Source organism: Diabrotica virgifera, chromosome 3, assembly GCF_917563875.1.
Source record: "Diabrotica virgifera virgifera chromosome 3, PGI_DIABVI_V3a".
Lineage (NCBI taxonomy): Eukaryota > Metazoa > Arthropoda > Insecta > Coleoptera > Chrysomelidae > Diabrotica > Diabrotica virgifera.
In genome coordinates, this window is record NC_065445.1 from 198,574,858 (window position 1) to 198,599,621 (window position 24,764).

Here is a 24,764-nt window from a genome sequence, read left to right on the forward strand (position 1 = left end):
TTAAAAAACGGCCTTTTTCCCTTTTTTTTAATTAATGGAAAATAGTAAGAACTATGGTTTTCTTATAGTGTAGGAAACAAAGGTTGAACCTTGCAAAATGGACACAAGTCCGGTTTTATTTTTTTTCTGGTATATCAAGGGGTGCTTATTATAAGACTAACTTTTTCTGAAAAAATTTCGCCCCGGAACCTCCCTTTTCACCCCTTTAAAGGGGGTAATTTGTGGTTTTTGCGGAACGTAGCCCTTCCTGTAACTTTTACAAAAAATTTATTTTATAGAAATATGAAGAGGACTATATTTTCTACGATTTATTTCCGACACCATCTCTCTATCATCCACCGTTTAGCAGGGGTGTTGCCCTAAAGTTGACAACTTTTTAAAAAAGATGTTTTTAAAAAATATATATTTTTCCCTAACTATAACGGAAATTAAGAAGAAATCCTGCGGCAATTATTCACAAATAATTGACTGATTTTTTGGTACAGGGTTCACTTAAGGGTAATTGCCCTTTTTTTAATTACAGGGTGTTACATTTTAAAAAACCTCTTTTTATACCATCTGAACCGTTTATGCTAGAGTAAAAAGACTTTCAGCGATTACCCATGTACTGGTGCTATTTACAAATTTGTATAATGCACCCCCATTTTTTCCCTGGAACCACCCCAAAAAAAAGAAGAATTAATAAATAAATTGATTTTCTTGGAATCCTTCACACACAATGCCCTTTATTAATATGCTTCATATATCATTTTATGCACGATATTATTACCCATGCACGGACACCAAAAGCAATTTCCTAGTGCAACCCCTGTATCAAAAAAAAATAAATAAAATGGGGGGTTGAAAATTTTTTTTGTTTTTTGCTTTTTGATCCATATGGGCATATGATTCATCAATAGTGCTTTTCAAAAAAATATATGGTTATCTCAACATCTCTGCGAAAACTACCCCTATCCTTGAAAATATACTGCAGAAACTACCCCTATCCCTTGGCGAGCATGTTTTTACGATTTTCTCATTACCTATGTATTCTTTTTAAACAAAACTTATACAAGGTTAAAGTCTACTATTTACTCTAAAAATTATGTCCTATTCATTTTTTCGTATAAGCAACCGTTACGGCACAGTGGCGCCGTAAACCTCATATATGCTTTGGCGGGCTCCAGTTTTTGTTTTTTTTTTCGTCATCTGTTCGTTTTATGGATAAAGTACTTATGCAAAATAAAACAACACAGTGTAACCTACAAATTATGACTTATGCACATTTTACATTCTTTGCTCCCCTAAGCCACAGTGGTGGCCCAAAATAAATTTTTGCATATTTTCGCCACCTACATGCATTTTATTGCATTAATGCTACCTTAACAGCACAATATTTACCCTTAGATGGTCGCTACGCAGTGGCGGATCCAGGGAGGGGTGGGGGTGATCACCTTCCCCCCTCTCAGACCAAGTGATATTATATTCAAAGATTATAAAAATATTCATTTATTTTTATAGAAACTTAACCAATTGGCACCCCCCTCTTAACGATGCTGGATCCGCCACTGTCGCTAAAGCATAAAAAGTCATTCTTATAAAAATAATATTAATATAATATAAGTATTTCTATAAAAATAAATGAATATTTTTATAATCTTCAAATATAATATCACTTGGTTTGAGAGGGGTGGGGGTGATCGCCCCCATCACCCCTCCCTGGATCCGCCACTGCTTAGCGACCACATAGGGGTGAATATTGTGCTATTAAGGTAGCATTAACGCAATAAAATGCGTGTAGGTGGCGAAAATATCAAAAATTTATTTTGGGCCACCACTGTAGCTTTGGAGAGCAAAGAATGTAAAATGTGCATAGGTCATGATTTGTAGGTTATACTGTGTTGTTTTATTTTACATAAGTACTTTATCAATAAAACAAACAGATGACGAAAAAATAAACAAAAACTGGAGCCCGTCAAAGCATATATGAGGTTTACGGCGCCACTGTGCCGTAACGGTTGCTTGAACGAAAAAAATGAATAGGACCTAATTTTTAGAGTAAATAGTGGTCTTTAACCTTGTATAAGTTTTGTTTAAAAAAAAATGAATAGGTAATGAGAAAATCGTAAAAACATGCTGGATAAGGTGTAGGGGTAGTTTCTGCAGTATATTTTCAAGGATAGGGGTGGTTTGCGCAGGGATGTTGCAATAACCATATATATTTTTGAAAAGCACTATTGATGAAGTATATGCCCATATGTATCAAAAAGCAAAAAACAAAAAAAAATTCAACCTCCCATTTTATTTATTGTTTTTGGCTAGAGGGGTTGCACTAGGAAATCACTTTTAGTGTCCATGCATGGGTAATAATAACTTGCACAAAATGATATATGAAGCATATTAATGAAGGGCATTGTGTGTGAAGGATTCCAAGAAAATCACTTTATTTATTAATTCTTCTTTTTTTTGGGTGGTTCCGGGGAAAAACTGGGGGTGCATTATACAAATTTGTAAATAACACCAGTACATGGGTAGTCGCTGAAAGTCTTTTTACTCTAGCATAAACGGTTCAGATGGTATAAAAAGGGGTTTTTTAAAATGTAACACCCTGTAATTAAAAAAAGGGCAATTACCCTTAAGTGAAACCTATACCAAAAAATCAATCATCTATTTGTGAATAATTTCCGCAGCATTTCTTTTTAATTTCCGTTACAGTTAGGGAAAAATATATATTTTTTAAAAACATCTTTTTTTAAAACTTGTCAACTTTGGGGCGCCACCCTTGCTAAACGGTGGATGATAGAGAGATGCTGTCGGAAATAAATCGTAGAAAATATAGTCCTCTTCATATTTCTATAAAAGAAATTTTTTGTAAAAGGTACAGGAAGGGCTACGTTCTGCAAAAACCATAAATTACCCCCTTTAAAGGGGTGAAAAGGGGGGTTCCGGGGCGAAATTTTTTCAGAAAAAGTTAGTTTTATAATAAGCACCCCCTGATATGCCAGAAAAAAAATAAAACCGGACTTGTGTCCATTTTGCAAGGTTCAACCTCTGTTTCCTACACTATTAGTACAAGCATCTTCGAGAGAATGGAAAAATCTTTAAAATGGCGTATTACAAAGTTTAATACACTCATTTATTGTTAATATAATTGCGAAAAAAAGTCAAAATTTCAAAAAAATTTATTTCGCAATAACTATTGTAAAAATAAGTATAGAGCTTTGAAATTTTTGTCAAATGAGGGTACTTTGGTGCTTAATATGTGACAAAAATTTCAAATCGATTCATTCAATTGTTTAAATTTTATTTAAATTGTTTATCCCAGAGAGTTTTTTTTTCGATAACATGTCAGAAAAAAATAATGTTAGAACCATTCACAGGTCTCAAATAAAAGAGCATGAACTAAACTTTCAAATTGGTTTAAAAAAAAGTAAATAAAAAATAGATTTGTTAGTAATAAATAATTGCGCAAAAGTATCGGCAACTTTTCTTTTTTTGAATCTTTAAACTTTTTGAATAACTTTTTTCAAAAAATAAATTTTTTACCGTTTTTTCGGTGCATAACTACCAAGTAATGTTATTTATATGATAATTGATGAAAAATTGTAATAAATATATATAATTTATTAAGTATATAAAAAAATAAAAAGTTTATGAGAAAAAATTGAACATAGTATTGCATAATTATTTATTACTAATAAATGCATTTTTATGCACTTTTTTTTAAACCAATTTGAAAGTTTAGCTCATGCTCTTTCATTTGACACATGTAGAATGGTTCTAACATTATTTTTTTCTGACTTATGTTTTGCAAAAAAAAATCTCTCTGGGATAAACAATTTGAATAAAATTTAAACAAATAAATGAATCGCTTTGAAATTTTTGGCACATATTAAGCACCAAAGAACCCTCATTTGACAAAAATTTCAAACATCTATACTTATTTTTACAATAGTTATTGCGAAATTAATTTTTTTGAAAATAAATGAGTGTATTAAACTTTGTAATACGCCATTTTAAAGCTTTTCCATTCTCTGGAAGATGTTTGTACTAAGAAAACCATATGTCATACTGTTTTCCATTAATTTGCAAAAAAGGAAAAAAGATCGTTTTTGACACTAAATTGTTTATAAATAAAAATGGCCGCCAGATCCTACGCAGAAAATAGTTACAATTTGTTCTGACAGGTATTACCTGTCGAAAAAACGCTTCAGTAGCCTGGCTGTTGAAGTGTCATGGAAAAAACCTAATTACCCTGGACTATATAAGTTAATTCTAATAATAGACAATAAAGTGTACCACTGGTCCTGTTATTTCTCTTACATACCTTAGGCCAAAGGCATACCGTAATCCTAATATACTACCATACACTCTCTGGTGGATGTAAAAAAAAATGAGTCATTATTATTATACATGGTGTCCCAACGAAAATGTGTACCCCGAAAACTTAATTAAAAAATCTTAAAAATTATATCGCTCGCGTAACTGACATTCAAAATCGCCGGTCGATTCAAGCGTTGTTTCTGAGAGAACAGTTCATTCTACACAAAAAGTACTTATAAACAGTTTTGTTCAAAATTGGGTCCCCCTAATATAAAAATCGAGCCGATTTTGGATTTTCACTGGGACACAGTGTACAAAAAATATACTATTTAGAAATATTGTCTTGTAAATTCTATAAATTTTGATTTTTTACTTCATTATCAATTCAATAAAATTTATTCTAAAATTTCCTAGAAAAGATAATTGCATTTAGTTAAGCCTTAAAAAGCATTAGATTTTATGTTTTTGAATTTCGTATATTTTCGAAATAGAAAGAAAAAACTAAAAATGTATCTCTACGCAGAAATAACATTTAATTAAATAAATTATAATAATTAGTATTGAAATTTCCGCATAACACAATTCGTCCTAATACTCTTTTGAAGTTGTGTTAAAAAAAATCGACAAAAATACACACTTTGCTCATGCAATTTTTTAGTCTCATGTTAAACTCTTCCAGTAAAGCTTCTTCGAGATTTTCTTCTTCATCACTTACTATTCTAGATTTCTTTACAGTCTCCGCCATCTGCAACAAAAAAGAAAACGCAAATAAATAAAAACAGAAAACAGATAAAATAATCATAAAAATGTGATATAACGCTTGGTAAAGCTAAGAGGGCAGTTGAGACAATTTTTTGAACCTTAAAAAACATGGTATTGTAATATTATACAGGCTCGGCCAAAGAAAACAGTCCACCTCGATATTTGGAAGTAGTTATTAGATTTTAAGGAAATGCCGAAACAGGTCGATTTTTGTTTTTAAGTTGCAATTTTTTGGCATATATTTTATACTAGTAACGTCATCCATCTGAGCGTGACGACGTAATCGACGATTTTTTAAAGAGGAATATTGTTTGTGTGGTAGCTCATTTGAAAAGGTGTTCAATTCTCTATTTAGTAATATAAACATTAATATCATTATTTATACAGGCTGACTAAAAAAATAATTTTTGAATTAAATTAATTGACGTAAAAAGAAGAATGTAGGAAATTTATTTAACTCAAAATACATTGGACTGCTGTCAGAAAATGGAAAAATGTTTATTTCACAAACAAACATTTCTTTTCGCTTAAATTAAATCACAAACAGCCCCCACCTACCTCCTGGCAGTTTGAACATTTAATCTAAGAGAAAAGCAATGTTTATTTGCAAAAAACACATTTTTTTCTATTTTCTGACAGCAATAGAATGTATTTTGAGTAAAATAAATTACATACATTCTTCTTTTTGCGTTAATTAATTTAATTCAAAAATTATTTTATTTTGCCACGCGGTGTATAAATAATGATATTAATGTTTATATTACTGAATAGAGAATTAAATACCCTTTCAAATGAGCTACCACGCGACCCCTATCCCATTTAAAAAATCATCGATTACGTCATCACGCCCAGACGGATGACGCCACTAGTATGAAATATATATAAAAAAAATTGTAATTTAAAAATAAAAATCGACCTGTTTCGGCATTTCCTTAAAATCTAATGACTACTGACAAATATCGAGGTGGACTGTTTTCTTTGGCCCACCCTGTATAATGCTTGAAGCATATATAAGTCAAGAGTGTTTAGAATACAGTAACATTATAATCTAGGGATTAACCACGTTTAAGAATATGAGGCAAATGAGAGTAGAAAGAGGGCTTTCTTTATATAAAAATCATATGTATTGTTGTAGAATTGTTTTTTTTTTAATTAAAAAAAAATTATAGTTCATCATTTAAAAAGAAAATTAAATTTATATCAAAGACCATTAGATCATAGATTCTCATCCCAACCTAATTTAGCTATTAAACAGTGTTTCGGCAAAGTGAAAACGATTAGTGATAATGATTCGACGAAGTGAATGGGTACACTAACAAACAATTCGGGATTAGAAAGTGGACATATCGTTTGGCGAGAACAATAATGTTTTTAAAATGTTTCCGGGAAGGTAATGATGGTAAACACTTTGTTTTAGTTTTTAGAAATAAAAGTAGTATGTAGGAAAAACTAAGTATGATATTTCTTCAAATTTGACAAATTGAAAAGTTATATAGAAAAATATTTGGTTCAGAGGAAATGGGTATGAAAGGTTTTGAGAGAGGCGTGTTTATTGATTGGGTGGAAAAGATCGGTAGAAGGGATAAGAAGTTGAAGTCTGAATTTGCGAGATAAAAGAGGGCACTGTATAATGGATATCTGAGGAGAGCAGTCGAGTTTTCAAAAGTGAGAAATCAGTGTATAGTGGTGTAATCGGCCTTTGCGAGCAGAATCAAGTTGAAACCAAATTGTCGACCGGTTGAAAAGTTAATTTTCCTGGTCCGAGGGAGATTCCTTTGTTTTGTCTAGAACGAGTAGCTGATCGATATCTATTTGCACAAGATATCGAGCAAGGAGAAAATTGAGTAAGAGAATTCGAGCAAGTCCTGTGTGTTGTTTTGGAAGCAGTTTGGACGAGAGGGACCTTTTCGCAACATCCAGAGAGTACGTTGGGAGAATCGAGGACCACGCAATCCGGAAAAGGAGGAAGTGAAGAAACAAAAAGGTTAGTCAAATCATTTGTCGGAATAGAGAGAATTTGTTTATATCAGAACCATATTTGTTTATTTGTTTATTGAACATTACTATAACGCAGTTAGTCATTTCAAATTTAAGAATTCAATTCAAATGAATAAAAGTAAATTTTATTAAATTTAGTATGAGAAAATAATAATTTATTTAAATAATTTTTTTTGTTAAAACAAAGAGATATCAGAATTGAAGTTTGATTTATTAAGTAAGAAATTGTTGCAACAAAGTTAAATTTAGTATTTTTTAAATCATATGTACACGGATAATTTGGTAAATGAATAATATATTACATTTATATGATATTGAATGTTTTTAATTTCCCTGTTCGATGCTGGAAGAAGTAAGAAACTAGAAATACTATTAGAAGCCACAAATCATAGGTATTGTATCAAATACAAAATTGGCCCTGAGAATAAAATTTATTGGAGTATTTAATTTTAATTTGAATTTAGTTTTGTTTTACATAGGCAGTGATTAAAGTAATTGATTAATTAATTGAATTAAGAATTTGCTAATTAATCCAAATAAAGAGATAAAGTAGAGCATAGCAGTATCTAAAATAATGTTACAATACTGCAATAATATAAATATTTACATTACTTATTAAAAAATAGCTTTTGCTCATATTTCATTTATAAAAGCCTAGACATGTTTTCTTCATTACTTCTGATTCTTTATTAATACATACTTCCATAGCAGAGATTCTTAACCGTGAGATTCTTAACAATAAGGTTATTCGTCTTCCTCTCAATCTTCTTCCCAATATTTTCCCTGCATGATCAGCTGAAGTAGGGCATATCTTTCTCATCTCATTCTTTTTCTTCTTCTTAGATTAGTATTATATTATTCTTGGCCGTTGATATGTAAGTTGTAGTTATATTTGTGAGGTACACTGCCAGTTATCTCACCATCTTTTAAACGGTCTTCCTGGTGGTCTGGTGCCTGTTGGTGTTAAATCACTTGCTATTTAGGATACTTCCTCCCTAACCGTTCGTATACTATGCTGGTTTCATTCCAGTATTCTCTGTCTTCCCCATCGTACAATATTCTGTATTTTATAGAGATTTCCTATTTGGTATTTTATCTCCCTAAAGTTTTCCCATAAATTGATCTCTAAACTCTCATGATCTCTCTCACGTACTGAGTAGGGGAGACCAGGGCTAGTTGTCACAGGGGCAAGTTGTCACAATGCCGATTTTTACCTTATTTGTGAAGTTAACGCGCTACGCCTTCTACATACGAAAGGTCTTACTTATCATCAATTTATTATTTCTCTAGGCGCTAGGTATAAAAGAAAATAGAATACATAAAGGTAATAGCTGGTGGAACGAACATCTACAAACACAAAAAGAAAATAAACAACAACTATACCAAAAATGGTTAAACACTGACCGGATAGAAGACAAGGAAAAATACAGAAACGCCCTCAAAAAATTTAAACAGGACGTATGGCAGATAAAAAATGATTCATGGGAAAAGAAATGTAATGAGTTGGAAACATATATAGGTGGTAGGAGAAGTAGAGAATCGTGGAGGTTTATCAAAACATTGAGATCAGATACAACAGAAAATGTAAGGCTTGACAACATAACAACAAATACATGGGAACAGCATTATAAATCCTTGCTGACTGAAGACCGCCCACAATACATACAAGAAGAATCAAGCCCAGTAATAGTAGAAGGTGAAGAAATAACAATAACAACAGAAATGGTACAGAAAGCTATCTCACAATTAAAAAATGGTCGGGCACCTGGCCCTGACAATGTTCCCGCAGAACTAATAAAATCAGGTTCAAAGAAATTAATCCGAATGATCACAGAATTCCTTCACAGAATTATTAACGGAGAACAAGTTCCAAAAAGCTGGAAAGAGGGCTGGATCTCTTCAATACACAAAAAGGGAAGTAAAAGTTATGTCAACAATTATAGGGGAATAACTGTAACAAGCACAATGAGCCGTTTATATGGCAGAATACTGAAAACCATTATTTGCGAAGAATATCAACCCTATGAATCCGAAGAACAGTGTGGTTTCAGGGCCGGCCGATCTACGATTGATAATATATTCTGTCTAACACAGGTTATGGAAAAAAGACTAGAACGTGGACAAGACACACATATACTTTTTGTCGACCTAACGAAAGCATATGACACAGTGCCCGTGAAAAAATTGTGGGAGGTTTTGGACAATACACACATATCTGCAACTGTCCTCAAAGCCATACAATGCCTCTATAAAGATTCTATATCAAGGGTAAAGAGAGGTAACCATCTGTCATCTAGCTTCCAAGTAACAAAAGGCCTTAAACAAGGGTGCTGCTTATCTCCCATTCTTTTCAATATATATGTTACAGTTCAAGTTGATTATCCAGTTGGAGTTGACTCCAACTATAGTTGGAGTCAACTCTAACGGCTGGTTTCAGTAAAAGTTGATTATAAATATAAAATGAAGATTTATATTCAACATTTACTAGTAAAAGTAGACTCCAACTAGGAAAAGTATACTCTTCCCAATGCCATTTAGTAAAAGTTGATTCTGATTCACACAAACAGCCGATTCTAGAAATTAAATGTTACTGTATATGTTCAAATTAGTCTAGGCTGTATCGTCGCCATCGTTAGGTAAATTACTCCGATTCGAATTTTCTGCACAAATTTACTCAAAAAGAGGTCCTTATAACAAATCTACTGGGTACCAGGCAGTACCTTGATCGATAAATTGTTTAAACAATTTTTTTTAGACAAATTCACAGAAGAATTTTTTCACTTCGAACAATTTTTTTTTAAGATCATTTGGGTTATTCTGAGCGAAAAAAGGTATTTTGTGATTCTTCTCTAAAATTGATTGTTGTCGAGTTATACGCGATTTAAAATTTGCAAAATGCGAAAATAGCCATTTTCAAGGCTTAATAACTCGGTTAAAATCCATTATTATGAAAGTCAGAAAGTGACCAAATCAAAGTTTATAGCCCCCTCTACAAGATCCAGCAGAAATTGTTGTCACTATTTTATTACTAAGCTTTATCTTTAATTATTAACAATGAGCGCTAAGTGCGTATTAGGCGGCCGTCAATGGTGAGTGCTAAAGAGATGCACCATTCCAGCCGTCCAATGGTGAATCTCACTCGCACTCACATTGACGGCCGCTTCAATACACGGTTAGAGCTCATTGTTGATAATTAAAAATAATATCTTATTAATGAAATAATGACAAAAATTTCTTCAGAATTTTATAGAGGTAGCTTTAATCTTTGATTTGTTTTAGGTTCTGATTTTCATAATATATAGTATCGTATGGCATTTTTGCCTTTCGGACAGTTCCGGCGCCAATTACATCTTTAACCCTGTTTCAAGTAATAATAATAATATCGTATGGCATTTTTGCCGGGGAGATCCTTTCGGATAGTTCCAGCGCCAATTACATCTTTAACCCTGTTTCAAGTAACTAGTGTCGATGTACACTAGCCCAGGGGGACCGACGGCTTAACGTACTCTCCGAGGCACGGTGAGACGGCTCGTGTCATTATTGGAAATGAAAATGGTTTGTCTTTGGCAGGGATCGAACCCACGTCTACTGGCGTATGAGACCAGCGTTTATGCCGTTACCCACGGCCGCTCACAAGTTTCAAGTAACTAGTGTCGATGTACACTAGCCCAGGGGGACCGACGGCTTAACGTGCTCTCCGAGGCACGGTGAGACGGCTTGTGTCATTATTGGAAATGAAAATGGTTTGACTTTAGCAGGGCTCGAACCCACGTGCACTGGCGTATGAGGCCAGCGATTATGCCGTGACTCCACGGCCGCTCCCTCGACTTTCACAATAATTATCTTTAACCGAGTTATCAAACCTTGAAAATGGTTATTTTGGCGTTTTTCAAATTGTAAGTCGCTAATAACTCGACAACAGTCAATTTTAGAGAAAAAAAGGCCCAACGGATCTTAAAAAAAATTGTACGAAGTGAAAAAATTACACACACCGGCAAAATTAGCCGAACACCTTAAAAATGGGACATGTTTGATGTCTCGAATTTCCTAAACCTGTTGTCCGATTTGAGTGATTCTTTTAGTAAGTTATAGCCTTATTAGTTAAGAATATCGGTGTAATAATATTGCTAGACAGGTACATGTCATTTTATACCGGGTGTTACAATCATACTGTGTTTTTTCTTAAAGTTCGGAACACCCTGTGGAATATTCTAGTATATAATATTTTAAAATAAATTAAAAGTCGATTGTAGACTTAGACTTTCTTAACATTTTCTTTTTTGATTCATTTGCTTATGTTGGAATATAAAAAAGTTATGTGTTTTAACAACTAGCCATGTTTTTTATCAATAAATCCTCATAGTAGGGGAGGAAAGTATGCTAAATTTGCAGTTTGTAAAGAGGTCTCCTATTTAAGATTTTAAAGTAACCCCCCAGCCCACCTCCGTCGGGGTCGTGTTTGGTGCCATTCGGTAGATTTTTGAAAAATATTGAATAGGTGTATTTTGCAGTTTTACGATCTGATGTTCATTTCGCGAAATATCGCAGGGTTCGTATTTAAAATTTTTAATTTACCCCCTCCCCTCTCCGTGGGTTGTCACGAACCTCTACGGAGGTGGGGTGGGGGATTTAATTTAAAATCCTAAATAGGAGCCCCCAATTTTTATTGCAGATTTGGATTCTTTACGTAAAAATAAGCAATTTTTATTCGACACATTTTTTCTAATTATGGATAGATAGCGCTATAATCGGAGAAAAATGATTGTTTCAAATGGAAAATTAAATTAAAAAATGAAAAGTCCCCCACTTTATGGAAAATTTAACTTCACCTTTTTCTGATTTTAGCACATACTCTTCACAATCCAATAGGTTCCCATAAAGCTCGAGTAACTGCAAATTTAGTATAGTTTCCACCCCTACTATGAGGATTTATTGATGAAAAACATGGATAGTTGTTAACGCACATAACTTTTTTATTATCTCACATAAGTAAATAAATCAAAAATAAAAATGTTAAGAAAGCCTAAATCTACAATCGAGTATTAATTTTAATATTTTACATGTGCTAGAATATTCCACAGGGTGTTCCAAACTTTAAGAAAAAAACACAGCATGATTTGTACACCCGGTATAAAATGATATTTACCTGTCTAGCAACAATATTATTACAACGATATTCTTAAATAATAAGGCTATAACCTACTAAAAGAATCACTCAAATCGGATCAGTGATTTAGGAAACTCGAGACATCAAACATGTCCCATTTTTAAGGTGTTCGGCTAATTTTGCCGGTGTGTGTATTTTTGCGAATTTGTTTAAAATCACTGTTTATCGCCAAACGTCACTAAAATCATTCATTATTGTACTCATTTGCCCTCATTTTCGGCAGTAAAGTAACACTTTGTTGTATTGAAAGAAGAATGTTACTTTACCTGCCGCGATAATTAATCAAATTAACCGAGATTGAATGTAAGTGGTCAATGGCAGCAATCGATTATTTATTTGAGTAAAATTAAAATTTATTTACTTTAATTATTAAAAATATTGTACAAAATTTATCTTATTATTAATAAAATTTATGTCAAAAAGTAAAATTCTGTAGTGTTTCGCAATTATATTCATACAAAATAAATCAAAACTTTACAGATTTAGTAATTAGGTAGGTATACAATATTGATAACTATCGATTAAACATCAAAACCGGCCATCATGGAAAAGTCATCTGTCATTACTGTCATACGAATTTTTTATTTCGTCTAAAATTAAGAAAATTTCCTCAAAGTTGTAAGTAAGTGTTAATGTTTTTTATGATTGACGATACAATTTTGTACGCACCACCTCAATACTCTTTATCGAACGCGTCTGTTCCTCTGCTCGTAATATCAGACTCGTTCGATAAAGAGTCCCTTTACTGACTGACTTTACTGAAATTGGTTAAACAATTTTTCGACCGCGGTACCGCGTGACACCCTGTGTAAGTTTGTGCAAAAAATCGAATCAGAATAATTTACCTAACGGGGGCGACGTTACAGACTATGCTAATAAGTAGTTCAAACGGTCAAAACAAAGAAACGCACACTCATCAAAAATGCACTTGAGATTCTCGTATAATCAACATTTACTGAATCGATCCAGGAAGAGTCAACTCCAACTAGTAAAAGTTGATTTAAATTTTTAAAATCAACTTTTACTGCTCGTTTCAGTTGGAGTTGACTCCAACTAGTTGGAGTCAACTCTAACTGAGAATCAACTTGAACTGTAACATATGTACCGACGGTGCTCTCAGACTTTGGAAGCAGAAATGAAGTGGTATGGGTATACCAATCGGAGACATAACATTATACACTTTGAATTACGCAGACGACCAGGTGGTAGTTGCCCAAGATAAGGAAGACTTAGAATATATGACCAGAAAATTGATGGAAGAATACAGGAAATGGGGTTTAGAGGTAAACATAAGGGAAACACAATATCTACACATCGGTAACCAAATACAACAGGAGGACCTAGATCTTGACGGAAGTGACTACATCAGGGGTTGTACAGAGTATATATATCTAGGGATTAAATTAACAAATAGTGGAAGAACGGAACCCAGTATATATGATAGAGTGACGAAGGCTAGAAAGGTTACTAGAGCCCTAAACCCTGTCTTATGGCAACATAACATAAATTTAAATACAAAAATGAGGATGTACGACGCTATTCTGAAACCAATTTTAACGTATGGCTCCGAAGTGTGGCAAATGACAAAAAAATCCGAAAATAAGCTGCTTACTACTGAAATGGATTTTTTTAGAAGATCTGCCAGAATATCGAGATGGGACCATGTTCGAAATGAACAGATCAGAGAAAAAGTAGGTTAGCAGAAAACAATAGTGGACGAGGTACAACGAAACCAACTTACTTGGTATGGACACGTCCAACGAATGGGAGATGAAAGATTACCAAAAATTACAATGAGATGGATACCGCCAGAAAAACGGAAAAGAGGAAGGCCACCGACCTCCTGGAAACAAGGAATTACAAAAGCCATGTCAGAAAGAAATCTTCAAGAAAATGACTGGCTAGATCGACAGGCTTGGCGATTGGGTACCGGAAGGCGTAGAACGCTATAGAACCGGTTATATATATATATATATATATTATTTCTCTATCGGCCAGAAATTATTTCTCTTATTTGTGTAAATGTGTTTTGAGGCTTCTCATGAAAAATATTTTTCCACCTACCTCTACCGAAAGTATACTTTTCCGGACCTGATTGTAGGGAGCAAAGTTGTACTTTTCCTCCCTAGGGAGGAAAAGTAAAAGTGACGTCATGGTATATCATTCACGAAATATAACTTATTGACGCCCTGTACAACATCTATTTTCTATTACGTAAGTATCTATACAATTTAACGTTTATTTATAAAACACCCTGTATTTTGCAGAATGGTAAAAAACACTAAATTGTTATTTTGATTTAACAATGTTTACATTGATAATTTGACTTATATTTGACAGTTGACAGTTCTATTGTACCTACTTGTTAGTTTTAGTTCTAATAAATTTTGTTGGTTAGTTACATAAATAAATTAAGTAAAAATTAAAAAATGACTTGTTATTTGAGGAAGGTGGAAAAACCATATGTATAACATGGAAGTAAAGTGTCTTTTCCTCCCTTGAATGATTACTATATGTAAACTTCATTCTCGGGAGGAAAAGTAGCACGTTCCTCCCTTGTTATACAAATAGCTATAATCTTCAATCATCTCGTGCTGTAAGTGAATTTGTGAAAGCAAGGTAAGAAAAATGTATTTTAAAGGTTACTGTAAATCTTATAGACTACATACGTAGGCATATTTTGATATATTTATTAATTGGAATTTTTCAAGGATAAACTACTGTGGTAGGTTGTCAGAATAAAAATGTATGTCGGAATAAAAATAAAAAGATAACGAATGTATACCCACTTAGATAATATGTTTTACCAGATGTATACCAGAAAAATGCAACTAATCTCACAATTTCAAAATCACAAACAAATGTCGTGAAAGTGTATCTACATAGTTGCAGAATTGTGTTAATAAATGGTCCTCGTAATTCCCCAGAATTTCATGTCACTTTTAAATTTAATACGTCTTAAAAAGACCAAGCTTTTAAACTATTTCAAAAGATTCTTAAATTAATGGCGACATACCTGATGAAGGGGCTCACAAAAGACTTCCCGCATAAATTTTAGCTATGTAAAATGAAATATATGGTTACAGATGAGACGCGACGAAATTTCTCAGAATACGCTCATGAAAATGACTGTAAAGAGAAAAATGTCTTTGATTATCAGTCAGTATTATTTGATTTTTGTGTTTCTTAAAGGTAAATTTATATCAAATTAAACAAGATTTTGGACTGTCAGCTACAAAGAAAAAGTGGAAAGAAATCAAAATACTAAACTGTTTCTAACAACAAAAGTAGGGCCGGATGCGTTACAGTCATGGTGAAGAGGTGTATGATAATTGAAAATTTAGCAGAAACGTTTTCCAATAACAATTTTTAAAAAATACATCTCGCATAGTCATATCGAACTATCCATCTTTACTATGTATTTACTGTCATGTATTATCACTAGACTTAGGCAAATATGCATATTGCATATTTTGCTTATTATGCATAAAAATGCAAAACTGTCCAATTTTGCATATTTTTATTTAAGCGTAAAGTGCATATAACTTGAAATTTTGGTTGTAACTATACATATATTTTTATATTCATATAATAAATAGCTTGGAAATCTCAATATTTAATTTTGTTTTATAATCTCTTGCTACTCAAATTTTTGGTATCGGAATGTACATAGTAACTAATAAAAGATAGCGACTTATAGTTTTGTCACGTTTTTTGTCCTTGATACAAGGGCACCAAGGGTTCCAAAATCTGCCAGTTTACAACTGTAGGTAAAGATTTTTATTTTGACCGTCCATTACACATTTGTTGTGAAATAAGCTGTGAACACAATATATCTTTGAATCGTAAATAATAGCTATTGTGCTTTGAAAATGCCGAAAATAAACAGTTCAATGTCATTCATAAAATCAAACTTTATGTAGTTTTGTTCAGAAAACTATTACCCAATTAGAATCATCCAAATTATCATTGTTAGACAATACATTTAAAAAAAAATTGAATCATTGTGTCAAAACGTTAAAAGTATATTGGAAAGGAAATTTTCCAAAAATTAAAAGCAATCATGGAAAAAAAACAGGTCGGTTCGCTAAACTCAGACACGACTGGATAATGATTTTAGTAGGTATTTTTTTTTGTTTTTTGCCAAGTACTTAGTAATTATTAACTATTTAGTATGTAATTATTTTTTTGCCAATTTTACCAAATTTGCAAAATTATTTGCTAAAATCACTAGCCAGTTGTGGCTGAGTTTAGCCGACCACCGACTATACCAGGTTCTTTCTGAAGTGCTTCAAGTACTAGCTGGGACATTTTCTGAACCACTTAATTTTAGTAAATTTGACAAATGCCCTGGTTAGGTACATCAAGTGATGTCGAGAGAAGCTTTTCTATGTACAGTGAAACCCCGATAAGTCGGCCTCCGATAACCCGGAAGTTAGTTTCATCAGACAAAACAAACATGTTTTCAGTTTGACTGAGTTTTTTACCAATAAATGAACAATACTGTATACAACTGTACGTAGTTTAGATGTACTGTGCACATAGGCGCCCATACCCATGCTTTTCGGCTTTTTTGGGTCGTGGCCCCCCTAGCTTTTCGGATGCTTTAAACTATATATTGTTATCCATAGTGTACAAAATGTAATGTGCAAAATCTTCACGTCTGGCCCCCCTGAAAATTTTTATATGGGCGCCCATGACTGTGCATATTATATGTATTTCACGTTTTTGCAATTATAATGGAGTTTATCTGTAAGTATACATACTATATTTTAGTAATTTTTACCATATTCTCCGTCTAACCCGGATTTTAAATAACCCGGATCGGCCGCCGTCCCAATTAATCCGACTTATCGAGGTTCCACTGTACTCAGATAGAAGCCATAAGTTTCTATTAGAAAATTTTGAACAGCATTTGATAACAATTTATTGTTACCACAATTCGAAATATAACCACAAACAAAATCATTTATTTGTTGTACCTTTTTACAAGCTTAGCTCCGTACATCCCTAATACTACTTCTGTACACTGTACACTACACCCACCTCTACCGTTCAACAATCTTTCAATAAACATCTTGAAAGCACGCACGCTTTTAATAGCTAAAAATAGCCATGAGCCTGTTAAGATCATACCAGAATGAAACGATTCGGAGAAAAAATAAATAAAAACCGAAATAAGACAAAAAAAGACTAGTTGATAGGATGTAGCTCATTTATTCAGCAGGGGCCATTTCCCGAGTGATGTGTGCTCTTCGGATGTAATCATCATAATGACCCAAGAAAAAACAGCGAGTAGCAAATCTCGCCAATATGTCGGTTAATGCACCGAGCAATTTCATATTTGATTATATGGTTTATTACTTATATCTTACATACAATGTAGCTAGCAAGGTTTCAAATAATACAAAAAACACAAATATACAGCCTATTTCAGTATTTTTGATGTACCTGTACGTCATCACAGCATACGAACTAACATGTCTTTTCTGTTTCCATTCGTGTTATACTTAGTGTGACCAACTCCACTTCAGTCGAATCCGGGACAAGGCTGAAAAAAAAAATACCTGGAGTCCGGGACTTTTCAATGAAAATCGGGCCATTTTTTTTCACAAGACGATAATTAAAATATAGAAACGAAAAAAAGGCCATCGTTTTAGTTTTCGTAGAACTATAATACCACGATATAAAATGCATGCGTTTTGGATGTGGTATTAGTATTACACTCTAGAAATTGTCGACTTTTTTCGTCCCACCAATTCAACTTGATGAGAATTCTTAGAAGAGTAACGTATTCAAAATTTCAAAATAGAATTTTACCAAAACTTTTTCGGACTAGTTGGTTCTTCTTCTTCTTCTTTAAGTTCCATCTTCTATCGAAGGTTGGAAATCATCATGGCAATGCGGACCCTGTTGACTGCCGCTCTAAATAGCTCTGCACTACTGCATTCGAACCATTCCCGTAAGTTCTTAAGCCAAATTGTGTGTCACTGATTTCATATTCGAGAGTTTTAACAATTCTACTGTGTATTATTTTCAAAAATGTTTAAGTGTGTGACTCATTAAAGATATTGTTCTGTGATCCGAGCAGTAGTCCAAGTAATGAAGCTTAGAATAGAACAAAACCTCGCAATTTTTACAGAATGGATGGATTTGCTTGAAAATTTGAGAATAAGTAGTGGATAGTCCAAGGATCAAAATCTATGATGTCTAAAGGCGCTTTTACCATGGGGGTGGTTGCCACCCCATCTCGGGGTGGACATTTTTTATTATATTTAGACCGCAAAAGTTGGTAAAAACATTTATTCTAAGCAAAAAACGTTCTATACATTTTTTTTATAAAATCAATACTTTTTCATTTATTCGCTATCGAAAGTGTTAGTTTTATATCGAAAAAATCAATGTTTTTAATCAGTTTTCTGCTAATAACTCAAAAAGTTCTCGTTTTATCAAAACAACTTTACTTAATAAAAATGTACCTTTTGAAAAAATAAACAAATCTGGTTTTTTAATTTTTTTTAAAACCAATAGTAATCGAGCTATACTTTTTTATGTTAGCTCTTCTTCGTCAAATGCTAAATATTGTAGATTCAAAGTCAAACGACGGGAAATCTATGCATTTTTCGAGGATAACTCATTGAAACTAATTTAAAGTGTTTAAAAATATCTATCTCTAGAAATAAAAAAAAATCTCTAGCTCAAAAATTAAATAACTTATAATGAAAAGAATGTAAGTCCTTATTTTTTTCGGCAAAAAATTTATCGGAAACAACCCCCTTATCACCAGCCTAATTAACATTAGTCACTGGCCCTATTTTGCCTTCTTTATTTATGTATTATTAATAGGTTGTAGAAGTTTGACTGGCTTAAAATTATTAGTTTTTAATAAAATGGAGTTAAAAGCGAATAATTAGTTTTTGTAGTTTGGTAAAAAATGCCTTTTTCTTCGGAATAGAAAGATTAGCATCAGAGATACGAAAAAATGTTTAAATATGAAATTGTAGTTTATTTAATTCCCAAGAAAATGGTTTGCAAAAAATTTTCCTACGGTAAAAATTGAGTGAGCTATTGACAATTAAAACTTGTAATAACATGCAAAAACCACCTTTACCAACCCTTTCAAAGTCACCTCTTTTTTTAACTAAGGACTATAAAAAGATTTAATATTAATAGCCTTATAGATCTCATAAAAACCTATAAAATTGTTTATCACCAAACTTTCTAAGATAAAAAATTAAAAGGTTACGGTTAAAAAATCAATATATTTTTTGAAAAAAAGAAAAGAGAAATCCAATTGGAAGCATAATAATGTAAGTTAGCGGTGTTTATATTCATTGGCCTTATTCATTCTTCTTTATTAGATTCCTATTAATAGGATCTAGACATTTGACTGGCTTATAATGATTAGTTTTTAAAAAACTGAAGTCAAAAGCGAATAACGAATTTTTGTAGTTTGGTAAAAAATGCCATTTTGTTCAGAATAGAAAGATTAGCATCAGAGATACGAAAAAATGATTCAATATGAAATTGTAGATTATTTAATTTCCAAGAACTTGGTTTGAGAAATTTTTTTCTGCGGCACAAATTGAGTGAATTGTAAATGAGTATCTATACCAAAAACATTGATTTCTTAGATATAAAACTAACACTTTCGATAGCGAATAAATCGAAAACTATCAATTTGATCAAAAAAATGTATAGAACATTTTTGCTTAGAATAAATGTTTTTATCAACTTTTGTGGTCAAAATATAATAAAAAATTTCCACCCCGGAGATGGGGTGGCTACCACCCCCATGGTAAAAGCGCCTTTCGACATCATATAGATTTTGATCCTTGGACTATCCACTACTTATTCTCAAATTTTCAAGCACATCGATCCATTCTGTAAAAATTGCGAGGTGAAAAGCTTCAGTTCCTGGCTGGACTACAGGTTGTTGCACTTGACTTTTTGGGAATTGCTACAAAGGTCGATTGCAGCCATTGTTTGGGGATTGTGGCAGTCTGATATATTAGATTAAAGAGTTCAACCATTACATCAATACCATCTTCATCAATAAGTTTTAATCATTCGATGGGCACATCATCTGGTCCAGTAGCTTTACCCTCTTTCGTGTTTTTAATGGCATAGATGACTTCGTCTCTTAATATTGGTGGTAATATTGGTGGTCCGGTATCCTCTGTGATTTCTAATGACAGTTCTCCTCTTTCATCATTAAAGAGTTGTTGGATGTAATTGGTCCATTGACACAATCTCTCCTTCACGTCAGTAATAGTATCCCCTTTATCATTTTTAAGGGTATTCGTTCTTGTGCTTTTTCTAGAACCTGTCATTTCTTTGATTTTTTTGTGTAAATTAAAGCTGTCATACTTTTTATCCAGGTCCTCTATCTCTTTGCATCTGTCGGAGAGCCACCTCTCTTTTGCCTCTCGAATTTTCTTTCTGATGTTTCTCTGAATTTCTTTGTATTTATTCGGGTCTTTTGTTTTATGTTTTCTTCGTTCTTCCATAAGTTCAAGAATTTCTACTGTCATCCAAGATTTTGTTTTTTCTCCAAGTGGTTTGAGGGTTTCTTTTCCAACTGATACTAAGGCATGTTGAATTTTTCCCCATTTTTGGTCAACAGTCAGAGTTTCCGCACTATCTTCTTTGACTTTCCTTAAGTTCTCGTTTATTTTAAATTTCGTTTCCGCATAGGTCTTGTCTTGTTTGAGCCGCCTTGTATTTATGATTTTATTGGAGCTAGAGCTCTTTACCTTCTTTAGTTTCACTCTCATAGACAAAACAACCGGGTTGTGATCGGGGAGGATATGTCCGCTCCTGGATAAGTTTTAGATGATATTATAGAATTTCTATATCTCTGTTGACGATAATATAATCTATTTGATTTCTGACTATTTTGTTGTTATTGTCAGCTGGTGACTTCCATGTAGTTTGAACAAGGTATTTGCAATTATGAGTTCCTCATTGATACAGAAATCAACAAGCCTATGGCCACGTTCATTTCTTTCCCCGAGTCCATATCGCCCCACACAATTCTCCACTTCTCCTTGACCGACTTTAGCGTTCAAATCGCCCATTATATTATTTATGTCATGTCTTTTAGTTAGCTTTAAGACATTGCCAATTTGTTCATAGAAGGCCTCTATGGTGTCTTCATCCTTGTCTGCAGTGGGTGCATATACTTGGATTATATTTATTTTACGATTTAAATGAGAGTTGAGAGTCAGCATTAATACTCGATCAGAGTAAGGAACAAAGTTACAAACGGCTTTCCGAGAATTGTTATCAACTATAATTCCAACTCCCTGTTTGTGATTGGGGTCGTTGTTTCCGGAATAATAGAGTGTTCCATTTCTGGTGTTACAGTTTCATGATCCAGGCCATTGTATATCGCTAAGGCCCAGTATGTTAATCTTCATTCTGCACATTTCTGACACAGCGTTATCGAGTTTGCCTGATTGGTATAAACTTCTTACGTTCCATGTTCCAATTTTCAATGCTATAGAGTTATTCTTATTTGTTTGACAGGGATTTACCTTGCTGACGACCTGAGAGGCCCTGTCGTCTAAATCTGATTCTCCTCCCCTGCCGGATCTTGGATTCCGAGCTCCGTGATCATTAAGTAAATTATCAATTAGTGGGTCCATGATGATTTTTACTAAGGATATCCACGCGGATCTTTAATGTGGTAGTCATCCCGTGGCTTTGCACATCTCAATGCCGTTGACTAATTTAGCTCTTCCGCCTTCGGAGTTAATTTCTCGACTCCAGGGCAATGAAGTGGTGCCCTACCACGTGTCGGTTCTTCCATCCGTTGGTTACACTAGTTATATTCCTCAAACTTTTGATTTTCAAAGAATTTTTTTATAACTATATTTATTTACAATCTACATCATTACAGAGTATTTTTCTGGTTTTGGGCGTGAAGGAGAGACATCCAATGATGACTTACCTTACGCTATTTGCACACACACCGATTTTGGACGGCGAGTATAAAATCGGCCGATATTTTACTGGTAGTAGGTGCTGGCAGACTCACCGGATTTTTACTGGTCAAACAACCAGTTGCTTTGTTGTAGCACGAGGTTGTTGTGCTTTGTTGAGGAGTGTCAAATTTTTACGGTGATTTTAGCACGGATTTTATGAATTTATTTTGGTAGTTAGTACTCGTTTGACAAATAAAATGTTTGTCAGCTGGCGTGACTCAGGGGCTTTTGGGCAAGAAAAAATAATATGAAAGTAGATGGAAAAAACCCTACAACTTATATATTCGTCGGTGATGTGACAATACCTCCTATTAGTCCAGAGAAATAAGGTTTTTCTCGTGACACATCCCCCTCCAGGCCGAAACCAAATTTTTTGAGTAGTATGGACATCTATATTATTAACCTATATGTTTCCTGCAGCCGATTTTGATGATATACATAGTTATAAACAAATGAAGATCGAAAAACGGTAAATTATCGCTTTTTTCGTCTATTACCAAAAAGTTAAGCACTTTAAACAAATTTGAGAGTAAGAAACTCATAAATCGTATAAAAAACTTCAATATGGCATTCGCTGAATATGTCCAACCTTATTGGTTGCTTAGAAAATTGCAAAATAAATCATAAATATTGAGTTTTTATAAATATTCGTAACTTAGGTAAAAATTAACTTAAAATCTTCTTATTACGCGGAATGCCGAGACTTCTTGTACTTAAATTATATTTTAAATTTCAAAGCAATTGGTCAAGTAGTTTAAAAGTTATTTAATTTATTTTTCCCAAATTCATTTTTTTTGCAACACTATAAGTCAGAAAATTATGAGGTTACAATAATACTTCGGACAGTTTATGAAAGAAGAACATTTATACTATTACCTTAATTGAAAATAAATGACAAAAAATAATTTTAAACAGTGTAAAATTATTTTGCAAAAACATGTCCATTTTTTGCTTACTTATAAACAATTAGAATAACTTTTTAACCGTTACCCGTAGAAAAATTATTTTTTCATATTTAGAAAGACTGAATTTTTATACACATTTAGAAAGAAAAACAACTGTTCTAGGACATTTAGGGACAAAGTTAGCCCCCCCATTTTTTTAATTCACATGTTTTTGCAAAATTATTTTGCAATATCTATAATTATTTTTTGTCATTTTTTTTAAATTAAATTAATACTGTAAATTTTCTTCTTTCATAAACTATCCAAAATATTACTGTAACTTCATCATTTTCTGACTTACAGTGTTGCAAAAAAAATTAATTTTGGAAAAACAAATTAAATAACTTTTAAACTATTTGACCAATTGCTTTGGAATTTAGGGTGTAATTTAAGCACCATAAGTCTCAGCATTCCATGTGATAAGAAGGTTCTAAGTTAATTTTTACATAAGTTATGAATATTTATAAAAACTCAAAATTTATGATTTATTTGGCAATTTTCTAAGTAACCAATAAGGATAGACATATTCAGCGAACGTCATATTGAAGTTTTTTATACGGTTTATGAGTTTATTACTCTCAAATTTGTTTAAAATGCCCAATTTTTTAGTAAGAGACGAAAAAAGCGAAAATTTACCATTTTTTGATCTTCATTTGTTTATAACTATGTATATCATCAAAATCGGCTGCAGGAAACATATAGGTTATTATTATAGATGACCATATTACTCGAAAAATTTGGTTTCAGCCTGGAGGGGGATGTGTCACCAACACGATATATTTTTTCCTTATTTCTCTGAACTATATCTGCTTTTTAATGAGTTTTGTAAGAGAGACTAAAAACTTTTTTTAGGGTCACTTTCTGTTTTCACATGATATTTTTTGACTTGTGTTGTAGTAAATTCAACTATTTATTTACTATCTATTACTATTTACTAATCGGGATGTAACGCCAATATCAAGTACGGTGGTCTAGCTATCTTTGTCTGTCGTGCGAGTGTGAGCGTATCTACCACGTTGTGGGAGTAATGGAACGACACAAACACATCGGCGGCGGCCATTATATGCTAGAGAGAGAAAGCTAAGCGCCGGTAGAGAGAGAGATAGATAGACCACCGACCCGAACTGGCACCTTTTTCGGACCTGGCCTAATCTATGTGTATAATATCTTTGCATTCAGCTCGCTGGGATGTACCGAGCGCGCATCGCAACACACGCCGCCCCACCAGGCTCACACCAGGCTCCCACCACTACCGATGAATGCCAGGAAATGGTAAACCGAAACAATATTTTAGTAGTGAGCGGAGCAACAGAAACTCAGTTCCACCTAGCATACTGAGATAAAAGGAAAGTTGGCTAAGTTGAGCTGTCTTCTTTTGGTCTGGAATATGTTTCTTCCACATAAGACGTTGGCCAAGGTATATAGAGTCTGTTACTGTTGGTTTTCTTACATTGTGCATTCTTATAGGTGGGCATGTGTTGTGGAGGTTGGTAAATATTATTTGAGTTGATTTTGTTTTGTTTACTTTTGTTCGCCATTTTGTATAGTAATCACTGAGTAAGTCCAGATGATGCTTTAGGTATTGTGAGGCTTGTATGGAAT

At 33.1% G+C, this 24,764-nt stretch overlaps 1 protein-coding gene across 11 annotated transcripts in view; it reads right to left on the minus strand.

Moving 5' to 3' along the window:
* The window catches only part of LOC114338004 (F-actin-monooxygenase MICAL3), a 688,439-nt gene that overhangs the window by 259,985 nt on the left and 403,690 nt on the right, over positions 1–24,764 (minus strand). For all 11 annotated transcript variants that reach the window (XM_050647134.1, XM_050647137.1, XM_050647132.1 and 8 more), the window contains one exon: positions 4,940–5,047. In XM_050647134.1, coding sequence (XP_050503091.1) covers positions 4,940–5,047 — 108 coding nt within the window. The remainder of the gene's footprint in view (positions 1–4,939; positions 5,048–24,764) is intronic.